This window comes from Paramisgurnus dabryanus, chromosome 5, assembly GCF_030506205.2.
Source record: "Paramisgurnus dabryanus chromosome 5, PD_genome_1.1, whole genome shotgun sequence".
NCBI classification, from domain to species: Eukaryota; Metazoa; Chordata; class Actinopteri; order Cypriniformes; family Cobitidae; genus Paramisgurnus; species Paramisgurnus dabryanus.
Window position 1 is genome coordinate 13,868,289 of NC_133341.1, and position 16,419 is coordinate 13,884,707.

A 16,419-nucleotide genomic window follows, 5' to 3' on the forward strand; every position below is an offset into this window, starting at 1 on the left:
CCTTGTCACACAGCAGCTTTTAGGTATTATTCTGTTTTTAAGTTTAATCTGTAAATAAGTTTTTATAAGCTCTGTCTCTAAGACCTTCATCAACTAGTTAAAGTTCATAAGTTGCAGTCACAGTGAAGTAGAGAAAAGAAGAGCAGATCAGGAATGACACAAATTTATTAGTATCACATGAAGCAGACAAAGGAAATGCAACAGCTATGTAGTTGCAAAAACAATAAGTGACAAACACAACTCAAAACAAAAGGGGGATAACAATAATTATATAAAAGCTGGTGGAGACACAACCCCTGACAACAACAGAGGCTACGGATCAATGGAAGAGCTATCAGAAGTGTGGACCAGGGGAGATGGAAGGTGGGCTGGAGACCATGCCCATGAAGCAGAAAAGGTGTACAGTAAGTACATTGGAGGAGCCAAAAGAAAGGAAAAGCCAAGCTGGACCCAAAGCAATGAAGGGCAGCCAGAAGTCCATGGTGAAGTCTTGAAAATGTCTGATCAAGGTGGAGTGAAAGGATGGATGAACCCAGAAGAGAGAAGGATGATGAACCATAAAGGAGCAGGAGGAATGACAAACTAAGGAGGAGATGGATGGTACAAAAGTCCAATCTTGAGAATTGGGCTCTGAAGGCCACCAAGCAAACTAACCTAAGTTCTTAAAGTTAAAAAGATATGTACAGATATTTTAGCTTAGATTTTCTTGAAACTCAAATCTCTATTCACCTGTTGGTCACTATAACAAAGCATAGCCTCAGGAAAGATCAGGCAGCGAAAGCAAGAGCAGAGAAGAAAGAGGGACACACTGACCATTCAGATTTTTTAATGTAACACGAGGACACATCACACTCATGGCTTAACTCGTTGCAGAAGCCTAATGTTAAATTTAGTATTAAGGGAAACATATTTAGATCAGGACAGTACAGTCAGTAATTTGTTGGCTCATTGCTTATCCTACGGAGTGCTGTGCTCTAAACAATCACGCCAAACTTTTGTAATACCCTTCACTGCAGTATGTGAATAGTGTACAGTAGTTCCTGTGGATGGAGGAGCATAGTTCAAAATGATCCAAAATGAACTACAGTATAAGTTGGTTTGGATTTGCATCTGAAAAATGCCTAAAGGTAAAATAAAATCTGTGCCCTATTCATCATACTATAAGAGTAGTGAATAAAAAATAAAGAAAGAAAGAAAGGGCTATGCTAAAATTGTCTAAAACTGTGAGTTTTTATGGGTAATGATTTCAATGCACTTTAAATTGCCAGTCAATATATTGAATGTTACGAGGCCACAACCTCACACACAAGAACAGCCGTTTCCCATGCATGTCTGGATTATATAGGATAAAGACAGTTAAGAAGTCACCACTTGAATTCCCTACCGCCCCAACCTTTCTCATCTGCTTGTTCCTATTCACTTGCTGCCAGGATTTGATGGGCTTTTGTTCCAGTGTTTTACCCCATTGGGCTCTTCAGATTGGGGCAGGACCAAGCCTAGGTCCTCGAACCTCCAGGGACCAAAAAATTGAGTTATCATTATACGTTTTTTGAAAATATTTTTATACTTTTTTCCCTATATTTTTATGGAATTTCGGACTTTTGCTCATCTTAATTTTGGACTTTTAAATCTTTAACTTTGGACTATTTCTTCCCTGGAGTACAGTTCTGTTTAACCCTTGGCTGGTCATAGACTCTAATGGAGCAAGCACTCAGCATGGTTCTCTATTAGCACACAAGGTTAGCCAATCTTTTCATCCTCTATTTAATAGTCTTTAATTAAAATAATAGTATTCAATATATAATATGCTTGATTAGACCTACAGGTTTAGCATATTCCTTTATATTTTTTTATCAAAGAGTTAATTTAAATAATTTGGTAGCCTATTCTGTATTACTGGCTACAAAAGTCTTAATTAATTATAAAAGATTTGTATTTTTGTATTTGTATTTAATAAGATGTCTCATTTAAATGCTCTAAAACACCTTAACATTTAAGAGCATGCTGCTAATTTATACAGATTTTAATGGTAATAATGAATGCACATTTAAAACCTGTGAAAAGTTTGTCATAAATCTGTAAATCTGATAGCTATTTTATGATTGATGACAAGATTACGTATACCAGCAAGTCAGATTATAAGAGCCTTAATTGTGAAATTCCTGAAGAATCTGTTGAGCTTTAACGCAGTACAAAGTACGCAGTAAGATTTGACTGATTTAATGAAGGTCTGTGATGAGTCAGTTATCTAATATCACATACAGAACAGCACAGAAATAGTGTAAAAGTATCAGGAAGGTCTCATGCAATCATCAGTAATCCTATTTATTTCTGTGCGGTAACAAAAATTTCCAAAGAAAAAAGCAAATATAGATCTAAAGGTTGTGATGTTAAAGAGATACAAAGGAATTATGTTGAAGACCTGAATTAGAGGATTTATAACAAATTTAGACATAGAGGTTAACAGATACAGAATGATGATTAAACATTAATAGATAAATTAAATAAAAAAAAGCCTCACATTATTTGGCAGTTTTCATGGCTTGGTTTGTCAAGGTAGAGCTCTTTAATTGTAATCTGCATGCTGAGCAATAAATAGATAGATAGATAGAAGAGAGAGAGAGAGAGAGAGAGAGAGAGAGAGAGAGAGAGAGAGAGAGAGAGAGAGAGATTGGGCAGCTAGCCTGATACAAGTCGTGTAACTCTTCACCCCACATCCACCTTTAAACCTCACAGACAGATGGCACATGAGTCAGGTGAGGGAGTCAGCTGATTAGAACAAAGCCTTGAATCAGAGATCAGGTCTTCAGGATAGCAGATAAAAGGACAATATGGTAAGAGCGTTGAAGGACACTCTTATACTGCTTCATGCTCCTAAATGTGGTCACAACAAAACTTACAGCAAACGGCATGATGATCTACTGTCTTTGATATTATTGTAAATAAAGTCAATCCTGATTTTTGGTATTAAAGTCATCCTGTTGCTCAGTTTGTAAATCATTGTATTGGCATGGCATCACAAAGATCATGGGTTTGATTACCAGGAAACTGAATTTGCCAAATGCATTAATGTAAATGGTGAAAGGAACTGTAATATTATTTAAGCTTATTGTCATGTAAATGTTGACATTATGGAAACAATCTAACCTAGTCTTTATCTGTTTTTGCCTCTCAGTCTTTTTCTTTTCCTTTATCCTTTTTCCTCTTTGTCACCAAAACCTCATTCTCTCTCAAACTGCACATTTGCACCTATACTTGATCTCTGAAGCAGACAGTGATGGCTGGGTATTGTGCAGTAGTTTTGGGCTAGTGCCCCTCAGTGGGTAGAACCCAAAACAGGTGAAATTTGGGTTGTTTAATCAGCCATCATACTGTCACTGGCAAAATATTCACTTAAATAAACACATAACGTTTCTCCGTGCCACCTTTGTCTCACTCACCCTGCCATTTCAGTCGGATCGGAGAAATAACATGAAAATGGCCAACCACAGAAAGTCTAGCTGTCTTCGACTGTCCTATCATCCAAGATGGCAGTCACAATCTTGTGCTGAAAAGAGACAACATAAAACCTCAAAGCACAAAGCGAAAGGCACAGGACAGCCAGCAAACCCCCTGTCCTCTATCTCAGTGTTACATAGTTACAGCTGCTGGTTTATCCTTCCATTAGTTTTTATATCATACCTGCCCTGTGCGGCCTGGGGCGCAACCTTCAAAATCGCCATTGTAGGACCATGGTCGTGTGACCCCATGTACTCCAAAGCCCTTCCAGACATGGCTGCCCGTTTGGCCACAAGTCGCATCAACAAAGACCCTGAGCTTAACAAAGGCTACTGGTATGATTACACAATTATCAATGAGGACTGCACAAGCTCCAGAGGCCTGGCACGCTTTGTTGAGCTAGAGGGTTATGGTTCGGCCTTTCTCGGTCCAGCAAATCCTGGATACTGCACTTCTGCTGCGCTGCTAGCCAAAAACTGGAACAAGGGCATCCTGTCCTGGGCTTGCTTGAAGCCCAACATGAACGATGGAATGTATCCCACGTTTCTCAGACCGCTCCCGCTGTCATCTCGGGTGCTTTTCTCTGTGTTGCGATTTTTCCGCTGGGCTCACGTTGGGATTATAACAGCAGAGAACGACATGTGGGAAGCCACTGGGCACGAACTTGCAGGATCCTTGCGTACTCTCGGTCTGCCAGTTGGTAAAGTTGTTACAATGGAAATGGATAAGGATGGACCACGACGGGCCCTAAAATCAATACGGGACACAGATCGTGTTAGAGGTGAGTTACGTTTAACAAAAACTTTCAGCATATTTTGTTGCTTTGTTTATTTTTTCTTGACGCCATTTCAGCATATATGGCTATATTTGTTGCAAGTTGATCCACATAAGTCAATAGATATACACATTAGGAGAGGGGCAGTTTGGCATCTCCAATTCACATAACCTGCACCTAAACCTTTGCATTTTAAGTATAATCAACTTGTATTTACAAGTCATTTCAATTTTTTCATTTTTATATTGACATTTTATATAGTGAGAAGTTGCTGTAACTTATAAAATAAAGTTAAAATAAGTAAAGTAAATAAGTGCGCAGAACGCATCTTTTGAAAAAAGGAACCACACACATGAGGGGTTACATACATGTTGTGACGAACTTCGCATCAAAGTCACCGGCCACCACTGAAGAACATGCAAACTCCACGAGGAAAGGCCACCTGACCTAGCCGTGGACCTTTTTGCAGTGAGGCAACAGTGCTACCCACTGAGCCACTGTGACGCCCCCAGCAAATTTTCAGTGTTACTAAAACTACAATTATAAACAGAGAAGACAACCAAATTGGTGTACTACATGAAATATGAAACTTTTATATCCTCTTATATGCTGGGATATAAAGCAATATAAATGCTTATTATTAATTGTCAATGTTATTTTGACGGGTTGTGATGGTACTAAATTGGTCAAACATCTAAGTTATTCAAGTAAGAAAAATGTTCACTGCTTCATTCTGTACCAGATGTCTCTCTTTAGTGAACTGTAAAAAATGCAATATGAACTTAATTATGCAAGTCAATTCAACCTACTTTTTAAAATTTTGACTTGTGAAAAATTTATGTATCTTAGAAAAAAAGTTGAAATTGTTTAACTTAATTTGTTAAAGTAACATAAAAAACACAACTTTTTTGACTAATTTTCCATCTGCAGTTGTCATCATGTGCATGCACTCTGTTCTGATTGGTGGAGAGGAACAGTATCGGCTGCTAACCACCGCAATGGACATGAGAATGATTGACCGAGGCTATATCTTCATTCCATATGATACACTGCTCTATTCACTGCCATATAAAAATGTGAGCTATCCAATCCTGGCCAATGACACCAAACTGCGACGTGCATATGATGGGGTCTTAACAGTAACCATGGACCAGGGAGAACAGAATTTCTATGAAGCTTTTAATGAAGCACGCAAATCCTATGACATCCGCACCAGCATGCAGGCTGAAGAGGTAAAATAATAATTGTGAATTTAAGGCTGAAGAGGTATAATAATGACTGTGAAAAAGTGTCAGGGCAAGTGGTGTCATTTAAAATAAGCAAATATGGGCATGGCTGGCAAAATCCTGGAGCACAATTATTTAGTAAGCATTTACTGGATTTTGAAATGTTTTCCACACTACTTTCTTATCTTGAAGACATAAACTTACCTCTAATCTTTTACTATTGAAAATATTGATTTAATATGCAATTAATATGTCATTTATGTCAAGATTTGCAGGTTGCAGAAGTGGTATTTTGTTTCTAAATGTTTGACTGTTTAGGTTTGAGCATTTATCTTCATATATTCATTTGAAACAAATTGTAAAAAACATGCTACAGAATACTATGCAACTTTATGCCTGATATGTAGTTTTATGATACAGACACACTGCCACATTATTTGTGATTACAAAAATAACAAGAAGTTTTTCAAAAATCTTTTCATTTAAAATCTTAGTTCTAATCAAGTTTTGTTCTTTTGTCAATTTTTTCATTCTTGACAGGTTTCTCCATTTTTTGGGACCATCTTTAATATGCTCTACTATATAGCCATGGCTGCAGAGCAGAGTCGAGCAACAGGTGGAGGCCGATGGGTTTCGGGCGAAGCGCTGGCCCAGAATAAGGGTGGATTCGAATTTAATGGCTTTAACCAGAAGATATCAGCGGGTACCAATGGAGAGGGTATGCAGGCACGCTACGCCGTCCTTGACACAGATGGCTATGGGTCAAGCCTGGACCGTACACATGCTCTGGAAGCGCCACACACTTTTGGAAAATACGGAGGGTTAAAATACTTGGGGAAATCAATTCATTTTGCAGGAGCGTCTCCGAGTAGAGACTCAATCTGTTGGTTCAGCCCTTATATTGCTTGTAGTGGAGGTGAGCAGGAAGGCTAAACTTTTGTGTTATTTAACATAACCTTTTCAATGAATTGCATTAAATGATGTGATGACATCATCATTATCACGACCACTGATGAACATCACCACTTTTGCAGGTATGGATGGAGTGACCCTCTTCTTAGTCTTCCTGTTCTGTGTATTGCTGGGTGGAGCAGTTGTCTGTTTTCTCCATATAAGGTAGGCGTAGTGATTTTATTTATTTTTTGGTTGGGATAATAGAAAACTGCCCTGGATTGAACAAGCTTAAACAAAAATGTGTGTACAGGAAATACGGGCAGGTGGGAATATTAGGAGGATTTGGTGAAGGAGGAGCTGCAAACCCCACTAAGATAATTCTGACACTGGATGACTTGGTCTTTATCAACACCACACTAAGCAGGAGGGTCAGTCGCATTTCTCTTTCTCTCTCTCTCTTGTTTATAGTCTATGTCTCTCAATCTCAATTTCTCGTTCTTTCTCTCTCTCTGTAGAAGCTGAATGAGGAAAGTATGGTGAAAAGTCAACCAGATGTTAAAACCCCACATCATTCAGTTTCAGGTCGCAGTTACCTTGCATCAACTCCTGAAACATCTAATGTTGCTGTATTTGAGGTATGGTGTCCTATAGGCACAAAAAAACTGCTATTGTGATATATTTGTATTCTACATAGCAGTCTTACTAGAGTCTCATGATTAGAAATGATTATTTAATATGTTGTGTCCATATTGTTCTGTATTGTCAGGGTGACTGGGTTTGGCTGAAAAAATGTCACTGTGATGGAAATATATCAGAAATCACGGACAGCACACAGGCTGTTTTTATCAAGGTAATAGAAATAAAGCATAAAACTTTGTCAGAGAAAACAGAATTCTATTTCCTTTCTTCTTACTATTTCTCTATGTCACTATGCATTATAGCTCAGAGACATGCGGCATGAAAATCTGAACCTGTTTCTGGGCCTGTTTTTGGATTCTGGCATATTTGGCCTTGTAACAGAGCACTGTTCCAGAGGCAGCCTGGAAGACCTGCTCAACAATGAAGAAATGAGACTGGACTGGATGTTCAAATCTTCTCTGCTCCTTGACCTGATCAGGGTGAGACAATAAGGAGATCAGTGGAGCTGATGCTCAGTCAGTAATGTCTGGCTATTCTGACCTGTTAAAGATGTCACCTACTCACATCTTCTTACCTTCTCTGTCTTTTTTACCCTGCTAGGGAATGAAGTACTTGCATAATCGTGGAATTATTCATGGACGTTTGAAGTCAAGGAACTGTGTGGTCGATGGACGGTTTGTTCTGAAGGTTACAGATTATGGCTTTAATGAAATCATCCACACGCAAAGCATCATCATGGATGACACGAAACCTGAGGGTATAAGTGTACATAAAAAGTTGTAAACCATGAGAAACATCTTTTTTTGCATTTTGTGGAGGATATTTTTAGATCAATGCTACATTCCACGCATCCTTTTTTTAAAAAGACTTTCTGTGGTTTTCTAAACTATAACTATTATAATACACTGTACAAAACTATACCTTTTTTACTGCTGGGGTGGTATCCACAAACCAAATAAACCACCACTGGGGTGGTCCATTTTTGTACCTTAATGGGTATACATTTACATGTATTCCTTTAGCTGAAGCTTTTATCCAAAGCGACTTACAATTGCTATATATGTCAGAGGTCCCACGCCTCTGGAGCAACTAGGGGTTAAGTGTCTTGCTCAGGGACACAATGGTGTGTCACAGTGGATTCGAACCCGGGTCTCTCACGCCAATGGCAAGTGTCTTATCCACTGTGCCATCACCACCCCAATATACAACACATTGAAATGGTGTACATTTTGGGATACAAATTATACCAAAAGGACCTATTGTACCACTTACATTTTAGAGGTACAAAAGTTAACTGTATCTTTAATAGATTTCTAAGGTACAGTAATGTACCCAAAAAGGTACAACCTCAAAATGGAACCTTAGGGTACCACCCCAGCGATGGGAAAGGTACAGTTTTGTACATTTTTTGTACTTTTTTTCTGTTCAAAGGCTCCAAGCACTATAATGACATTTTAAAAAAATATATTTTTGCTGGGTCACATAGGATAAATGTTATGTCCTGAGCATGTTGCTCTCTTCTTGCTTTTTTGGTACAGATCTGTTTTGGACAGCTCCTGAGATCCTACGAGATCCTCGGCTACAGAAGAAGGGAACATTCCCAGCAGATGTGTACAGCTTTTCCATTATCATGCAGGAGGTGATCTCCCGCTGTGCACCTTTCTGCCTACTGGACATGCCTCCTGAAGGTTAGACATCAATATTTACACTATCACACCTATCTCCCTATATATAGGATTTACCAAGACCACTACCACAGTAATGTAGTCAACATAGGAAACGTTTTTTACTTTGTTTACCACTGGAAATAACTTAATGGGGTTGGTTGAAACATGATTCAGTTATGTATCTCTATATATAGAGATAATAGATAAGGTGCGCTCCCCTCCTCCATTGTGTCGGCCTACTGTATCTATGGATGAAGCTCCACTGGAGGTGATTCAGATTATGAAACAGTCCTGGAGCGAGGAGCCTAACAAGAGACCTACATTTGAGGAGATCTTTAAACAGGTACTCTCTCTCTCTCTCTCTCTGGCATGCAATTTTTACAATGTACAAAAGTTGTCACTGGGACAGTACCTTTTAAAAAGGTCCTAATATGTACCATTGTGATGCAGATATGAACTTTTGGGGTACCAGTACATACCTCTAAGGTACCAATGTGTGCCTTTAAGGTACCAATATGCAACTTTTTCTGTACCACCCTAGTGACAACTTTTGTACCTTTTTCTACTTTTATTCTGAGAGTTTGTAAGATCCTGTAGAAAACATTGATTCTGTCATGTCCATTCACAACATTTCCCATGCTAAAAATAACATTAACTGTATTTTCTCATTCTCACATTCTATCCGTCTCTTACACTGGTGATTTTTCTCATCTCCTAAATCTTTTTTTATTTTATTTTAAACTTTCCTTGTTATCTGCAGTTTAAGAATGTGAACAAGGGAAAGAAGACAAATATAATTGACTCAATGCTGCGCATGCTGGAGCAGTACTCCTCTAACCTAGAGGATCTGATCCGAGAAAGAACTGAAGAATTAGAGGTAGAACGTCAAAAAACAGATGCCCTCTTAGCTCAGATGCTACCCAAGTGAGTCCCACTCGAAAATCTTCAGATCAGTTTCTCTTTCAAGTTTAGTTTTTTAAATTTCATTGTCGTCATCTTTTGCTCTTGTTCAGGTCGGTGGCCTTGGCGTTAAAGACGGGAAAGCCAGTTAAACCAGAGCACTTTGCAGAAGCAACGTTGTATTTTAGTGATATTGTGGGTTTCACCACCATCTCTGCTCTGAGTGAACCTATCGAGGTGGTGGATCTTCTCAACGACCTTTACACGCTCTTCGATGGAATTATTGCAATCCATGATGTCTATAAGGTTCGCATCTGAGCTTTATTTATATTTCATTGACGCACTCAAGAAACTTTTAGATTAAATACAGTCAGAAATTAGTTCATTATATTGAATTTAGATTTGCATTTCCCGCAGATTAGTGCAACTCTAAAGAAAGTCAATCTAAAGAATCTAAATCAAAAAGTTTTAAATAGAAATCAGTGAGTGAAATCAAACTTTGATGCTCATAATCTCATTGAGATTTGACAGAGTTACAAATATGACATTCTTGTAAGCTATGTAAGCTTTTTTATATGACGTTTATCAACAGGTAGAGACTATTGGTGATGCGTACATGGTGGCGTCAGGTGTTCCAAATCGTAACGGTAACCGGCACGCAGCAGAGATGGCCAACATGTCTCTAGACATTTTGCATTGCATTGGGACCTTTAAAATGAGGCACATGCCTGATGTCAAAGTCAAAATCCGCATTGGACTTCATTCTGGTGAGAAAAACAGCACTTAGACGTTTACTGTATACATAGACATAATGTAAAAACATAGATATAGTCACACACAATATGGCCGGCTTTTGTGGTGACTTGCTTTACAGTGTAACTTCATCTATTGTTTGTCCTCTTATACAGTATATATTAAATTACGCTGAACAGTAACTGCCTGATTAGCTGAAACTTTTGTTTGACCATCTTTTGTTAGTGCCCATCTTTTATCACTGGTTTGGCTGTCCAGTGCATTTGATCCTCTATCATTTGGCCTTCGTAGCAGCTCTGTAACGCTACACAGCTAAGAAAGAAAAGCCTGAAAATTCAGGTTACTCAAATCACTTCACGGCCTTAAATTAAATGAACGGTTTTATGAGATTATGTATCAAACATAATTTTCCTTGTTGGAACAAGAGATTCAAACCAAGCACATTCATAAATGTAAATACCATTTACACTTTTGATCCTCTGATGGCTGTATATTTCAAGAACAAGTGAAATGTAAATCCCCAGCATCATCCAATTAACAGATTTATCCAATTAGTTTTCATGGTGTCTGCTCTCTCCTCCACCTCACCTCTCAACATGTTATAGAGATCACATGGTGCCCACACAGGTGTGGCTTCCACGATTACATAATTCCTCAAATTCTGCAATGGCTAGTCCTGTAAAATAGCCTTTTTTGGACTATTTACGTTTGTCTATTAGGTCCAGTGGTAGCGGGTGTAGTTGGGTTGAAGATGCCTCGATACTGTCTGTTTGGGGACACAGTAAACACAGCTTCCCGAATGGAATCCACAGGGTTGCGTAAGTACACCAAATTGTTTATATGTACATACATCCATATGTGTCTGGTAATAACAGCGTAAGCATTTGTTCCCGTATTTGAAGTTGATTACCAGGAATCCATTGTGTGTGTGTGTGTGTGTGTGTGTGTGTGTGTGTGTGTGTGTGTGTGTGTGTGTGTGTGTGTGTGTGTGTGTGTGTGTGTCTAAGTATGAGGATCAGTTTGAGGTCTTGGTAGTTTGTACTTGTGTGTACTGATCAGTGAGTGCATGTCAGTGAGTAGCTCAAAGAGATTAAGGTGCAGAGTGCTTGGTAATCTCTTAAGAGTATAAGCCAAATTAGAAAGAAATTCTGCTTTAAAGCTAATGTCCTCTAAGAACTCAGCCTCTGCTATCACCCTGAACTGTCTCACCTTTAATCAGACCTTCTGCTACATTTATCCCACAGCACATACTTCAACTACTAGAACTAGAAAGTTTTACACTAAAGAACAACACAATTGTGGAAACAAGATTTTCTAATTCCTTAATAATTTCCCAAAAAAAAAAAAAAAAAACATGGTTACTGTGGTAAAACATGGTTACCACAAAATACATTTTTTTCAAAAACTATGGTTACTAAAACCATTGTTTAGCTAATAGTGATCAATACACACAAAAATCCATGGATAATTTTCGTAAGGGGTCAAATATATTTGCATAACTCCAAGCACACTGCTTGGGCATAAAGAAGCTTACAAAACTAAAACTACTACTAAAAGGAACAATTAACTAAAAACAATACAGTAATTATAATATTTTGTAACGTTATTTGCTTTGTACTTACCGAGATGTGAGGTAATTAACATGAGGAGGCGTGGCTTTAGGGAGTGCTCTCAAAGGGGTATGCCCATGACGTCACAGTCGGCGGAAGTAGCTGCATTGCGTGCATTTTTGTACAGTGTGAAATCAGCGAAAACACGGGGGAAACGCGTCTTAATGGGAAAAACCCGTTTGTGCGATAGACTGTACTAACAGACTTAACAAGAATTCGGACCGTATTAACGTCGGAAAAAACAATGTCTGACCACATGCCAACGTACACTGAACACAGGTGGGTTGACAAGTTGCTAAGGTCACTATCAAGCCAACTAAATGTAATTTTTGCTGAGAGTTGTCAGTTATACTGACATTTTCGGAGCCGCCGCTAGAACAGCCAGGCATTTTGCTAAATGTTTTGCCACTCAACAGGGCGAGCTCCGGCGTGATCACGTGGAAAAGTGACGTTAATGCATACCCTCTATTTACTTCCTGTATGTTTTCAAAGCTAGCTTGCCACTAGCCCAGCTTTAGGTTTCAGTCAGTTTAAGTTGTTTTAGTAAATTACCAGAAATGTTACATTAGTGACGTGTGGCTCTGTATTTGTAATTTTTGGAAATAAATTAAATAAATTCAGGCTAAACTTAATTACAAAACTAGAGTGTCATGAAGTGTAGATGAGAGTGACATCACCTGTCCAACATCTCGAAGCATATTAATAGACATACATAGGCACATACTGCCATCTAGTGGTTGATTCTTAGATACCAAAAGACTACAATTTCCTTAAAGTTTGATTTCAATCATTGATTTCGAAAATGTTTTCAAACTTTGACATGGCTTTAGTCAATAAAGAGGTTATATTTTCACAGAATCTTGTTTAGGCCTATATTATGTCAAAACAGGTTCACAAATGTTGTGTGTTCAGTGTGTGCGTATGAAAAACCCAATATGGAAAATAATAATGTGTCAATAGTGCCTAATGTTTCTATTGTAAATGTACCCATCTGTCCATCCGGCTGAAAAAAACAGCATAGACCAGCATAATTCCCATGCTGGTTTGGTGCTGGTTTAGCTGGTATATCAGCACCAAAACACAACATATGCTGGTCTTGCTGTTTTTTCCAGCAGGGCAGTGTATATATGAGGGTAAAACGAACAAAGCAAAAGTTTTTTTTTTTGCAATAGATATAAGCATTCTGAACAACATAAGATATTTTAAATTTATTGTACCATGGTTATTTGCTGAGGAATGAAGTGTGTATGGAGGACATGAGCTGTCATAATGATATATGATGTTGGGCTGAATTATTTAATGTATTTGTCTGTATATGTGTACATGTTTAGATGTAACTTCAGGGAGAAAAAATTTCAGTGAGGAAAATTTAATTATGTTGTTTTCTCATTTACAACTTTTTCTGTAAATGAGAAAAAAATTCTAATGCCTTGTTTTCTGCAGCTTACAGAATTCATGTCAACCAGAGTACTGTTGATGTTCTGAACAGCCTAAAACTTGGCTACAAAATCAATTCTAGGGGCAGGACAGAATTGAAGGTACACATACGCACATTCATAAGGGAACACAGAGTATACAATACTGCACTAGATGCTAAAACATAATTAATGCCTCAAAGCTGGGAGTAGATTGCATCTTTCTTTTTTTCTGTTACTGTCTAATAGGGAAAAGGTGTAGAGGAAACATATTGGTTGGTTGGAAGGGCCGGTTTTGACAAGGTATTACCTGTACCTCCAGACCTCACTCCTGGGTAAGAAAGAAATCGATAAAATCTTTGTTGCATTGTGTATATCTTTAGGAAAATGTTGTGCAATGCATTTGACTTATAGGGGTTTAAGAGGATACCTTTTAAACTAAATTATGGTGTTATCTTTTCTGTATCTTTTTTTTTACAAAGGGCAAGCAACCATGGCATTAGTTTAGATGAGATTCCTATAGATAGGCGACAGAAATTCTTGGATCGGCAGAAGAAGATGGGAAATTAAGGTAAGAAATTGATTTTACATTTTAAAATAATATATCATACAGTGCATATAAAAGTCTACACACTCCTGCTTTTGCAAATTTTTATTATTTAAAAAATAAATCCAAGATGAATTATGCCAGAACCTGTTCCACCTTTACTGTGAAATTGCAATAAAGTAAAACAAAATATGTGTTTGGTGCAAATAAAAAACCCACAGCACATCAGTAAAAGAAAACCAAGCCCACAATAAAGCATGGAGTTGGCAGCATCATGCTTTGTGGCTGCTTTTCTTCAACTGGAACTGGGGCTTAAATCAGGGTGAGTAATGAATAGCTCCAAATACCAGTCAATTTTGGCCCAGGACCTTAAGGCTTCTGCCAAAACATTTAAGATGAAGAGGAATTTCACCTTTCAGCATAACAACGACCCAAATCATCAACAAAGGATTGGCTTCACCAAAACAAGAATGGCAAAATATTGCAAAGACAAGATGTGCAAAACTGATTGACACTTACTCATTAAGACTGCATGCTGTTATAAAATCTAAATGTATTAGTTTAGGGGTGTGCAACCTGGTTATTGTACAATTTTTACTTGCCTTTTTTTTTACCCCAAAGTGATTCTCACTTTAATATATAGGTTGGAATTTGGGTCAAAGAGGTTCCAACCTGATACCTCTTGGTTTCATTTTTTAAATTAAAAACATACAATTTTAACAGTGGTGTGTAGACTTTTTATATGCACTGTACTTACACACGATTTAAGTTTTCTGGACAAAAAACTGAAGAAAGTAGATATAGTTTACTGATGTAGAGATAGCTATTTTTTATTTTTAACTAACATCAATACATATTATACAAGGGTAATGGTAAACTAATAGCTCTTGCATTTATATTCTGCATCTGTGCCTTTTAAAGGGATGTGATGATTCTGTATCAGCCTACTGAAGTCAAGAAATCTCAACTATAGGGGGATAAGAAGGGTAAATTATGGTGTTACCTTTTCTCAACATGATCCATTCCCCATGGAGAGGAAGAGTTGACCTGGACATCTGACAAGCACAACAAAGACTTGCTGAAAACATCTGCTAAACAAGTCAGCATGACCCAACTGCTTTGGATTTTCACAGTGTACTTTTTTTAAACTGTGTAAGGATTACACTGCAAATCATCGAATGCTTAATAATGAATGCTAAAGACAATGCTGAAATCACATTCATCAAGAAAAAGAGGAAACGAGGACAACACGACATCCATCTCTACAGTGTTTACTTCAGTTAATTCAAACTATTACTAAGATTTATTCTTTTCTTTTTGTTGGTTTGTTTATAAAACTTAAATTAAACAAAAAACAACAAATTGGTGCTTGTTTATAATGCACCGGCACCTGACAATTTAGTTATAAACCAGTGAAAATAATCCCAGTAATATCAATGCATTGGAATTATTCAAACCACTAGAACTACTTTTTACTAGAATGCCACATGTAAATTAGGGGTTAGTTAAAAAAAGCACTAGCTTCACATTCTTTCATTTATGCATGAAAATAATCCGGTTTATTTTCAATAATGAGGTACTGTTTGGCCTTCAAATAATGTGAATTGAATTCAAAGGAATGTTTATGACCAAGCAAATATCCACTTTTAAATAATTATTTTAAACCCATGATTCAATAGCAGACAATTACTTGGATTCATCTGAGCGCAGCAAGAGTAGAGATACATTGAAAAGGAAACTTATTCAAGTGTAGTAAACTCAAATTGTCAGGTTTACAGTGACATGGCACATTATTTTGATATTCATCTTATCCAATGTGTAATGTCAAACCCTGCCTCCTGAGTCCTGGCATACAATCTGTTACCAACAAGAAAATGTATCCAAAAACTATCTCTGCTCTATTTTGTCTGCTTATACAGTTGATATATATACATATTTGCCCCAAAAGGGACAATGTGTAAAGCAATTTCATAAAGATAGGAAATATACTCTAAATATCTTCATTAAAATTTGAGTATTTTGTCACCTGTGGCTGTACAGGATAATCCTTTGTCAACTGATACCTCCACCACAATCTGTATGTTATCAAATGAAACACTCAGGGAGCCAAGTGTACAATTACAGTAGAACGTAGCTGCATTTCAATTGTAAATCTCACCATTTTATCTTGTTGTCACTGATTGTGTAAATAAAAGCTGGTTTAGTGGGTATGCAATGTTGTCCATTTCAGAAGTTAACATTACATTGTAATACACTTTATTATAATACACTCCTTACAGGTTTAAAAGGATCTTTAAAGTGATGCCAAAGCATTTGTGGTTCTAGGCATTCAGTCAAAACTTAATCTAGGCTACATAATTACCATTTAAACATCTAGAATTATGAAATATAGATTTCATAATTTTGTGGGTTAAAACCACACCATTTAATTAAAAATGTTCAACCCCAAACTTCACAAATTTCCAATGCTTATCTGACATTTCATGAGTTTATCT

The 16,419-nt window shown here is 37.4% G+C and overlaps 1 protein-coding gene across 2 annotated transcripts; it reads left to right on the top strand.

The window, feature by feature from the left end:
• The first annotated feature begins 277 nt into the window (after nucleotides 1-277).
• On the top strand, nucleotides 278-16,124 carry gucy2d (guanylate cyclase 2D, retinal). 2 transcript variants are annotated; one of them, XM_065267021.1, is made up of 20 exons: nucleotides 278-1,739; nucleotides 3,272-4,279; nucleotides 5,204-5,505; nucleotides 6,040-6,415; nucleotides 6,534-6,615; nucleotides 6,704-6,821; nucleotides 6,909-7,028; nucleotides 7,160-7,243; nucleotides 7,335-7,511; nucleotides 7,633-7,789; nucleotides 8,571-8,720; nucleotides 8,894-9,042; nucleotides 9,460-9,623; nucleotides 9,713-9,905; nucleotides 10,192-10,366; nucleotides 11,072-11,170; nucleotides 13,406-13,500; nucleotides 13,627-13,712; nucleotides 13,860-13,948; nucleotides 14,846-16,124. In XM_065267021.1, exons 2-19 carry the CDS (start codon nucleotides 3,472-3,474, stop codon nucleotides 13,945-13,947), a joined length of 3,423 nt encoding a protein of 1,140 aa, XP_065123093.1. In that variant the 5' UTR covers nucleotides 278-1,739; nucleotides 3,272-3,471; the 3' UTR covers nucleotide 13,948; nucleotides 14,846-16,124. The 2 variants fall into 2 exon arrangements, with proteins under 2 accessions (XP_065123093.1, XP_065123092.1); XM_065267020.1 differs by lacking the exon at nucleotides 278-1,739 and having other exon boundaries at nucleotides 3,041-4,279.
• The last annotated feature ends 295 nt before the right edge of the window (nucleotides 16,125-16,419 follow it).